Genomic DNA, 10,900 nt, shown 5'->3' on the forward strand with positions numbered 1-10,900 from the left:
TTTCATGTGTACTTCCTTTTTCACAAGGATGAAACCAAACTGATACGTTTTTATAAAATAATGCTGCAGTCAGCCTTCAAAATAAAAGTGCTATCGTTTTGTGTATTTCAATAGCACGACAAAACATACAGACGCTGCATTTGTATTAGTTATACAAAAGCCTATAACACAAACATTTGATGGTGCAATATAACCTACAATGTATGTATTGTATAATATTGAGGCATTTAAGGAGTTTTAGCTTCATTATTACAAGAAATACATTCATATCCAACCCAAATCTAATTCTCAGGACACATCGAAAGGTTAGTAAAAACTCAGATTTGATGATAGAATATTGTTCTTAAAACATATCTCTTTCTTTTTAGCTTTAGGTGATCTACAGTAGCCTACAGCTGCTACACTAACAACATGGCAGCCGATGAATACTCTACAACAGGACAACCTGGGGTCTTTTACAATAGAAGGTAGGATGAGGAGGTGAGGAAACTGATACCAGGTTGTAGAAAGATGTACACCTGTGAATCCAACACACACACACACACACACACCCCTCTGGTTCAATCAGTCAACATGCATCTTGGTTATGCTGGTATAAACATTGTATCTTGACCCATTTCTAAATCTCTTGATCACCCTGAATAAAGCATTGCTTACAGATTCTGCACAACACCACTGTGATTACAAACAGCACTAAATTGAACTGAATTGTTTGTATTATCTTATCAAGTTTTATGAGTATGAGTTGTATTAACTAATGAAGGCCAACTGGAATTTTCACTGTGGGCCTGGAGGATGGACCATGACATCCCTCGGTCACAGATGTCTGGAATGAAGTGAAAGAGTACAAACTGCCACTAATTTTAATGTCTGTAGATGTTCATGTGTGTGGATTTAAAGAGTAGTGCTCAGGTGAGAGAAGAGCTTGAATGTCCTGAGGGGCAATTAGGCTTCAAAAGAGCAGTCACTGAATGATAAAGACAAGCAAGAAGTCCACCGTGTCCAAGCCACAGCTGAGAACAGGCCAAATTACCTTTGGTTTTTCAAAGCCAACACCTGATAGAATACAAGAGCTTATATAGCCGTTAGTGCCACCTGTTAGGGAGATAAAAACCCCGGCCTGATGGAAGCATGTTTAGTTTTGTTTATTTGAAGAGAAGCAACAGTGCAAATTAATAAATACACATGGTAGAAAAATGAGCCAAAAGGCTATTTTTCATCTGTAGTCCCTGGTGTTACAAAAGGCTTCCTAAAATACATCAGAGCACAAGCAAAGCACAGCTGCAGTGTGTAGGGGCTGCTTCCTGTGTTCGGCGTTTGTGATTTATAGCCACATTCAGCAGGGCACCAGTAAACACTACATAGTTTTAGTGTTTCAACATGATGACATTTACACTGGGTTAATAGGCAACATTTAAAACAAACATCTAATTATTTGATCATGCTTTTTATGAGAAAAATATCAAATACTGACAACAGCTGCAGTGAGAGCTTGAGGCAATAAATAGTATTGTATAAATCTAATTGTAAAGTGAAAACATCTAATACACTGGTGCTGGAAGATGTTTTCAATCATTTCATTCAAATGACCCGACTTGCTTACACATCTGTTCTTCCAAAATCACAGGATAACCTTAAAAATCCTTTTTTTTTTTGTGATTCCATGGAATATGTTACAGAAACTGAAAGGTAGGAATGTAAAGCCCCCGAAATAAATCAGTCACAGCGTTAGAAAAAAAAAAAGAAGCTTGTTTTTATTAATTTATCTTGAAGTTCAATAACTGGCTATAAACTTCAAATCTGAATTCAGTTCAATATGTACACAATTACAAAATTACAAAAACCTGTTACAGTAGTAACTGCCATTGTAATTGTTCTGCCACATGAACCAGTTTGCAAATCTGAAGGAATAGCGATCAGCTGAAAATGAGAACAGAAAGCACTCATGTACGTGCTCATGGTTAGGCAACCACACTAAACGGTTCACCTTGTTCTACGTCCTGATCCAAAGTTCTCTTAATGACGCCCCTCGTTTGATCAAATCACAAATCACGTTTCTTGGTCACTGTACTTTCTTTCAACCCCAATATGGGTTAAGCTATTCAGAGATCCTGTGCCCCCACCCCCCACCCCCACCCCCAACCGTGCTTTTTCAGTTCTTCTTGGCTTTTGGCGAGTCATACTTCCTCTTGCTGGAGTACCAGAGGAGCAGAGGGATGCCGATGGAGGGCAGAGTCATCACGCCGAACGCAGCCCAGTCCATCTAGAGAAGGGAGACATGGGAAAGTGAGTGAGGAGCCAAACAAAGAAAGCCATGTCTGGTTTTTTTTTTTTTAACTGTCAGAAGTAACATGTTTGTTTGCATCACCATGCTCTTTGTACAGTGTGGGTGCTTCTTACTTTCAAGAAGGTTCTCAGTTTTTGTTTCAACTATTTTTGGAGAAGGGTTGATTCAACAGCGTGCTCATTTTAGAGGCCATCGTCAGTGGTGATGTTAAATAAGGTTGCAACATACTGACAGGTGTTTATAACATTATATGCATTCCATTAATATCCACATGGGTAAAGTTAACAGCAACACCTCTCAGTATTATTCCCATACTTCGGTACCAAGTCAATGCCAAAACTCTGTAAACTGGACGGTACTTCTACAGTACCACAGGTGAATCATAACGTTGGAATGAATGTGTTCAATGTTCTCTTGTAAAATGTAGTTTTTTTTGGTGAGAAACTAATAAATCCAGTTGCCTGAAGGAGATGTTATCAGAGCAATAGGATAGATATTAACATTGGTATTGACGACTACATCTCTCGTGACATCCCTACTCAGTATATCAATACAATTCAAGAAGCTTTATTGCAGGACTGTTTTATTAGACTGCGTTAGTCTAGCTGTACCTAGAAAACGGACAACTGCGTGTAGATTAAGAATACACACTTATTTAACACAGAGCATGGCAATAAAAAAATGTTTTCTCCACTCAGATGGAATAATAATCCACAGAATTAAGAGTACTGTAGTAGTGCTGTTGAGAAACTTTCCATATCCATGTACTAGGCATCCAATAAATATTAATAGCCCAACTTTATAATTCAATAAAATACTGTTAATAGTGCTCCTGTGTTATGTCAAGTGGGAAACACTTTGTGAATGGAGCACTTACGTAGTGTGGGGAGAAGCGTCGGTCGAACTCCCGCTGAGCCAGGATGCCTCCCTGTCCGGGGGCGCTGGTGTAGCCGACCTGCGGAAGCACAGACACGGGAGCTTGATTCACTACACTACACATGTTCACTGCTTTGATCCGTCAACATTATCAACAGCCCTTACCACCACTTGTCCTCCCTCCTGGGCCAGGTAGCTGACAGAGGCAGAGGTGAAGTTGAAGTAACCAGCCTTCAGGGGGCGCAGCACCACTGTGTGGGAGACGTTGCTTGCTCTGGAAGGCCAACAGTTAAATATAACAACTTGAAAAGAGTCCATTTATGCAGATTTGAAACCTAATCATTAACAATAACCTCACGACCTGACTGACTCTAAACAGATTTAATTGTTGGATCGGAGACCATGTGAAAATGTGCTAAACCGGTCTGTGTTTATATTCCTATGTGTGCTGTAGTCTTGTCAGTGATGGAGCTGCATGTCTTCTCGAGGACACCAGCGTACTTTACCAGTTCTACTGTGTTGTAGCTTCAGCAGTCAGGGATGCTGACTTTTTACTCCATGCTCATTTTCAACCTCTTTTGCCATTTGTGACCACCCACATCCACAGCCACACACGCACACACACACACACACACGCACACACACACACACACACACACACACACACACACACACACACACTTTAGGTTAAGGATACGGTGCAATCCTATCCCATTTGACATTCAACATTCCTGAAACGATTCCAAAGTCTTCAGGGGGAAAAGAATCATCCGACAGCTCCACCTCCAGAGCGGCACTGTGGAGACAAAGAGAGGACGCTCACTTAGAGAACTGTATATACATTCTGCAGTGCTGCTGCTAAAACACCACACGATCATTAATATCCTCTGCTCTGGCATTTCACAGGGTGCAAGATTCTGTCTTCTCTGTACATGAACAGAAATGTAGACGTGACTTGTTTTAGGGGGCGCTGTCCTGGAACTATTTCTTGACAAACAGTTCATCAATAGCTCCAGCATGTACCTCCAGCTAATCAGCAGTCTGTACCATCTATTTGGACTATTTAAACTATAGCATGCCTAATGTTGCTCTGTCATTATGTTAGGAATGGGATTGTTATGGTTATTTAGCCACATCGTACAGGTCAACAGCAGCTTCTGAGCTGTGCCGACCGACCTCAACCAATCTGTGGTGCCTTCAGCGTTCATTACTTTTGTAATAGATGCAGCCACACAACATGCGAGCTTACAGTTTGTTGAATGAAAAGGAGACTAGATCTACACCTTGTAGGATGTCCTGCATATCACAAGTGTGTCACACAGCCAGTTAACAGCTTTACAGTTGTATGTATGCAGTGAGCACTGACCTGGAGCCCACATTGTAGATGTTGTACTGCAGCGTGAGGTCACGGCCCTCCACAGCATAGCGGTTCAGCAGGGATTTAGAGGCCAGCAGACGAGCTCCCTCTTCTCCTGAGCCCAGCCCAAACAGAGCCAGGACCACCAACACGAGCAGCATCTTCATCATCTGAACACAAAACATCATCAGTTACAATCTGACAAACTACTGACAGATGTGCTGTATGGTTGGGGTGTTGGGGGACTATGTAACGTTAGTGAAGAAGGCTCCACTTTTACTTTAAATAACCTGGCCAGCAGTTACACCACATTATCAGGAAAATATGTTTATGGACTAAAACACTGAAATGTGGCTTTCATTTAATATGTCCTTGGCTAACATTTAGCTATAAAAAAAAAGAAGAGCTATTTCCTTAAAGTTACACATATAACCACAATCACAGCAATTCTATTGAAAAGGTTGAGAGAATTCATAAATATTATTTAGTCAAAAGTAATACATTTCAGAAGTCAAAGTGCTGAACGATGATTGTTCCGGACGCTTACGTGGACAAGACAGTACGCTGTGTTGGTTAGCTCCAGTCCCTGAATTACACTCAACAGCGCTCATTTTATACGTTTCACTTCACTAACACTACACCAGTAATGTTGCTGCATCTGATTCTTAAACACCACGTTAGAAACTAAGAGCACTTAGAAGAGGTAAAAAGAAATAGAGCAGCTGTCTCTTACCGTGCTCACGGGTGCTCTTCGAGTGGCGGATATTGAAGGAGCTGGAGACGCGCATGCGCAGAAGCTTAAAGGAGCTGTTTGCATGACGTGTACCACCGAGAGGGAAGTTATAGAGGGCGGTCCACAGCAGCGCCCCCTGCTGCCTGGGGGCGGTACTGTTTCCTCTGACTGTAAGAGGGAATCATTATTTTCAATTTAGAATGTAATGTATTGTTATATTGTTGTAGAGCTACTTTTAGCAAAGTAAAGAATGTATACATGCACCCTTTTCACAATACAGGGTGTGTCAGTTGTAGCAGGATTACACTGTTAGGGAGCCCCAGGGAAAGAATATGCTGCTGACCACCCAAACGCCCCCACTGCTACTTTGTTTGTTTGTCGGCTACATGACATAGGCAATCTATCAATTCCAAGTTCACATTAAGTGCAGTGCATACAGCATAGAATTCAAGTTCATTATTTGCCCACACACCCATAAACCAACCAGAATAGGTAGAATACTACCAGGTTTTCTTTGTGTCAATGAACATTGTCAACATTTGACTGAAACATAGCTATTGCATGAATTTGCCAAAAGCGTTGACAGTGTGCAGAAGTTTATTTTTGTTACTTGGCCTACTTATTTGCTTACTTACCTGATTGAATACAGCTGTGCAAAATCACTCTTCTTATATTAGTCTATGCCATTTAAGGTTGCAGACTCTAGTTAATGCTTTTTTTTAAAGTGTGCATCTATAGTTAATATTTGTATATGATAATCAGTGTTGAGTTGCAGCTTAGTCCCTGTTACCACCCACCACAATAAATGTGACTTTTAGTCCCCCCCCCCCAGTTTTCCAGTCGGTCTAGTAATATGTTGTAGTCTCCCGTGTCAAAAGCAGCGCTGAGATCTAATAATACCAAGATTGAGATTCTGCCACTGTTTGTGTTTCAGTGGATGTCAACGAGGACCTTAACAAGAGCAGTCTCAGCGCTGTGGTGTGTGTGGCGTGGTGACAGTTTTCAGGGCCTGCGGGAATACACCTGAGATAAAAGATGTGTGCACGATTTGTAGAAGATCAATTTGAAACTTTTTAAAAAGCCTGTTGGTAGAATATCAAGACAGCAGGAGGAGGATTTCAGATATTGTATAATGTCCTCCAGGTTTTCATGGTTGATCGCATAAAATTGTGTCATGGTATTTGAATGTATTTTAAGTGGACACAGGGACAACACATACACACACACACACACACACCTGATATGGAGGCTCTGACTGCTTGTCCAAATGTCAGAATTGTGTCAGTGAAGACGGAGGAAAATTCATTGCATGCCTGGATTGACGTTCAGAGGCTACTGACACAGGAGGGTTTGTTAGTCTGTCGACAGCAGTTGACACCTGCATTATTGTTGGCGATGATGTCAGAAAAGAAGGACCGCCTTATTTTTCTCAGTTTCAAATGATAAATGCAAAGTCTCTCTTTAAAGATGCCATTAATAACCTGGAGATGTGTTTTCTGCCACCTGTCTCTCCTTTTTATATTCTTACAAGCATTGCATTTCTTCATGGAAATCTCTTGTTACCAGGGACAGCCTTCACCTTAGTGGGTGCAATGGCATCAATAACGTTTGTAATTTTTTTACTTTACTTTACCAAGAAACATCAGATTTTATCTTGCTTCCCTTTTCCCTTTCGAGCTGGGTCGTAACACCTATCAAGACAGAAAGAGGGGAAGCAAACAGGCCCCGGCTTGTACTGGACAGAGACTGGAGAGACGAGTGAGCTGGATGGGGTGTGGGGGTTTGTGTGTGTGTGTGGGTGTGTGTCTGTGTGTGTGTGTGTGTGTGTGTCTGTGTGGGGGTTTGTGTGTGTGTGTGTGTGTGTGTGTGTGTATGTGTGTGTGTGTGTGTGTGTGTGTTGTGTGTGTGTGTGTGTGTGTGTGTGTGTGTGTGTGTGTGTGTGTGTGTGTGTGTGTGTGTGTGTGTGTGTGTGTGTTGTGTGTGTGTGTGTGTGTGTGTTGTGTGTGTGTGTGTGTGTGTGTGTGTGTGTGTGTGTGTGTGTGTGTGTGTGTGTGTGTGGCTCCTCCTTTAGTCTCTGAAGTCTCCCATGATCAGGGGCTGAGGTGGTTCTGTTGGGGGAAAGTCTTTCCTCCGGACCAGAAGGGAAGTCTGGACCTCCTCCTCCAACACTTTAAATCTAATACACTGATAGTCTTACAGTTATAACTGATTCAAAAGAAGTTCACTGGAGGAGAACAAAGTCAGATACAATAAAATCTATTCTTATATGAAAATAAGAACTCACTAAATGCTGTGCTCTTCTCTTATACACTTTTGTCCACCCCTCTATGGTACTGAGGCTAAAAGGTCACTCATTTCCCATCGTCTTATTCTCCTGACAACAAATCAAGGGACTGTGTCTTCCCCTTCCCTTTGATCTAACCCGTGTCTTCATGACATCTCCATACATAAGGCTTATCTAGCCTGTGTGAGGGTGCTCACTGGGTTGTCATGCGAGTCATAGGCCCTCTCTACAGACGCAGGTCACTCCCTTATCTCCTTCACTATATGCCACAGGTTTCATAAATCTGTCCTTTCTGGGTTAATTTGGGGGGCCTACTTTTTCCCTCTAAGAATGACCTGCTCATTCAGCATTGTCACTGTGCTCCAGACCTGCTGTGAGTACAGAGTTCTGTGTCAACACAAAACACATTGAGTATATTAAATATCACACATTATTAACTATTACATGTTATTATCATATATGCTAGGTGTAAAGTACTTGTTGGGTGAATATTTACTGCAACACTGTGTCATGTCTTCTTCCTGTTTGTATTCCTCTTGTCCTTGGCAGAGGGAGCAGCAGAGTCGAGAGCAAACAGAAAAGGAAGCAAATATAATGGAATTAAGAGAAGGAAGACAGTGAGAAAGGACGTCTGGCAAGATATTATATAAGAAGCACACTCTACAGTGATTTAGATACAGTATGTATACAGACAGGTCAGTGCAACAACAAGGGAAGTACAAAAGTTAAAAAACAAAATATAGCAAATTCTAATTATTGCACATCATATTGATATTTCCCATGAATCATTGAATGAATTGTGAGTTTGTGTGGTCTGCTGGGAGCAGTGCGGGTTATACAGTCTGACAGCAGCAGGAAGGAGGGACTGTCTCCTGTCTCCCACCACCACCCCAGGATCACAGGGCCTCCCAGGATCACAGGGCCTCCCAGGATCACAGGGCCTCCCAGGACAGAGCTGGCCTTCTTCACCAGTCTCTTCAGTCTCTCCCTGTGAGCAGTCGAGATGCTGCTGGCCCAGCAGATGGAGTCTGCTCTGTCCTTTCTTGTCCAGAGTATTTGTGTCGTCTGTCCAGTCCAGTTTATTTTAATGGTGAACACCCAGGTACTTATAAGATTTCACAATCACAATGTCCATTCCCTGGATGCTCAGCGGTGCAGGAGGAGTCCACCACTAGCTCCTTGGTTTTTCCTCCATTGACCTGGGGGTGGTTCCACTGGCACCAACCCACAAAGCCTTGGGTACTTTTGCAGGTGGCAGTTGGCTGAGTAGTGTGTGATGTCTGCAGAGTAGAGGGTAAAGAGGAAGGAGCCAGAACTGTGGGACTCACAGTCCCCTATCCTCACATACTGTGGTTGAGGTATGAGGTAGTCCAGGTGGTCCTCCCCTGTGGGCTCCAACTTGTCTGAGAAGCGTGGGCTGTATGGTATTGAAGGCACTGGAGAAATGGAGAAACATGATTCTCACAGTGCTCCCAGCCTTTCCTAGGCGACAGTGGGAGCTATACAGGAGGTAGATGACATATTGATATGTCACAGACTCAACCTACATCTCTCAACATATAGCCAAATGTCAGGAGACATTCAAAAAAGGGTTGTTTTGTTAACCGCTCTGAAGATATATAAAGTGCTAATGCATACACTATATGTCACTGTGGCAGTGGGTGTGGTGAGGGCGCCGGCTGCTGGTGGAGAGGTGGGAGTGTCTCTGCTGGAGATCAGACAGCAGGACAGACAGTCACACAATATAAGCTGGTGGTAACCTGGTTCTGTTTTGTTTGTTTTTTGCAGTAGGCTGAGTCCAGACAGCTGTCAAGGAGCCCGATCCGTCACAGAGAGTGGTGGTGTGTGAACGCTTTGGAGAGAGTGTGTTGCAGCGTGATGTTTTTTATTTACCGAACATCCTTCTTCTTCTGTCATTTACTCTGGGTGAGAGCAGGACGGTCTCACATTCTGTTCAACAGTTTTCCTGTTGTGTGTGTGTGTGTGTGTGTTACTGCTTTTAGAAGTAAATACAGTCATGTGTGGCTGTGTGACAATGGAGTAGCGTTAGGAGTAATAGTTACTCACTGTAAGGTTGTGTATTGTTGTTTTATGTGCAATGTGATGAAAGTGACAAACTATGGAAAATGATACAAGTGTTCAAGTGCAACATAAGAACCAGAACACTTACAGTCATACTTTATTCCACAGTACTTCAGTTCCCAAGGTATTTACATATACTCTGGTTACTTATGTGTTTTCTAAACATATTGCGATATTTTCTATATTTGAAGACACTGTAACTTACCTGCTATAACGAGGATGTTGTTGATTAGTCTTTTGTTAAGTATTTCCTATGAAAGAGAATAAATCCTGCAATTGATCTGAACGTAAGCTAAAGTTTTCTGCCTGTTGGTTTCTGCAGACTGACAGTGAGTCCCATGTTCCCCGAGGCCTGGGGCCACAACACCCACTGCAAATTGAAACTAACGTGCTGCCAACAATACTAAAACTAAACTATGAGTATGATTTAAGAAACGATGTGTCAGCATTTATCTGTTTGCTGATGTGTGTGCAGGAGGTCAAACTCGATGAGGAGAAAATGTAAACTATAAAGATAACTAAGGTGTGTGCAGTAGTTATTTTATATTAGTGTGATGGCAGGGGTAGCCATCACACTAATACTTATAATTAGTTGTGCAGATTCTTCTCCCTCAGCAACAATATGTTGATGGTTAACCCAAGATATTTGGTTGAGCCTATCCAAAAACTGTATGTATCAGTATTTGTTACCAAACTGAACCATATTCAGCCACTAGGTGAAGACAAACAACCTTCTTTGTATCCTGAAAGCAGTCACACAAATGAACCATTTTATGTAGCCGGAGTGGCTCACAGAGACATGACCCGCAGTGGCTTACATATAGACCCAGTTTCAAAGATTCTGTAGCCTCCTGGAAATGTTACCGTTTGAATTCTGTCCAACATTATATTTAAGGAGGACTGGACGAAGAGAGCAGAAATGATTGGAGGGCAAATTACTTTCAAGAACTGGATGACTCACAAGAGCCTCCTTTTTTTATGAAAAAGTCATAAAATGTGTTTGCTTATGAAAGAATGTCACAGGATGTGTAAACTGGTGAAGTTATGTTGAATGGGCTGTATCTGTATCTTTATAATAATTAAGATTTTATTTGAATTAAGATTTACTCCAAATGTTCCACACTACGATTCCCTGAAGCCCAGTGCCGGCTGCGGTCCGGTGGGTGTGCCTTGTTCATTCGTGAAGCGTCACTGCAGCGGAGGATACATAAAGCACAGCTGCAGCAGGTGAGTCAGTCATCAGGTGTAATATTGGCACTGACAGCAGCTCTCAGATCAGTC

General features: G+C 42.2%; 1 protein-coding gene across 1 annotated transcript; it reads right to left on the reverse strand.

The window, feature by feature from the left end:
* Window positions 1-1,727: 1,727 nt before the first annotated feature.
* ssr2 (signal sequence receptor, beta) lies at window positions 1,728-5,337 on the reverse strand. Its single transcript, XM_029443231.1, has 6 exons — window positions 5,254-5,337; window positions 4,530-4,690; window positions 3,861-3,959; window positions 3,329-3,437; window positions 3,165-3,242; window positions 1,728-2,263 (listed from the first exon to the last, which is right to left on the reverse strand). The coding sequence occupies exons 1-6, from the start codon at window positions 5,335-5,337 to the stop codon at window positions 2,153-2,155; spliced, it is 642 nt and encodes a 213-aa protein (XP_029299091.1). The 3' UTR covers window positions 1,728-2,152.
* Between the last annotated feature and the right edge of the window lie 5,563 nt (window positions 5,338-10,900).

This window comes from Cottoperca gobio, chromosome 11, assembly GCF_900634415.1.
Source record: "Cottoperca gobio chromosome 11, fCotGob3.1, whole genome shotgun sequence".
NCBI classification, from domain to species: Eukaryota; Metazoa; Chordata; class Actinopteri; order Perciformes; family Bovichtidae; genus Cottoperca; species Cottoperca gobio.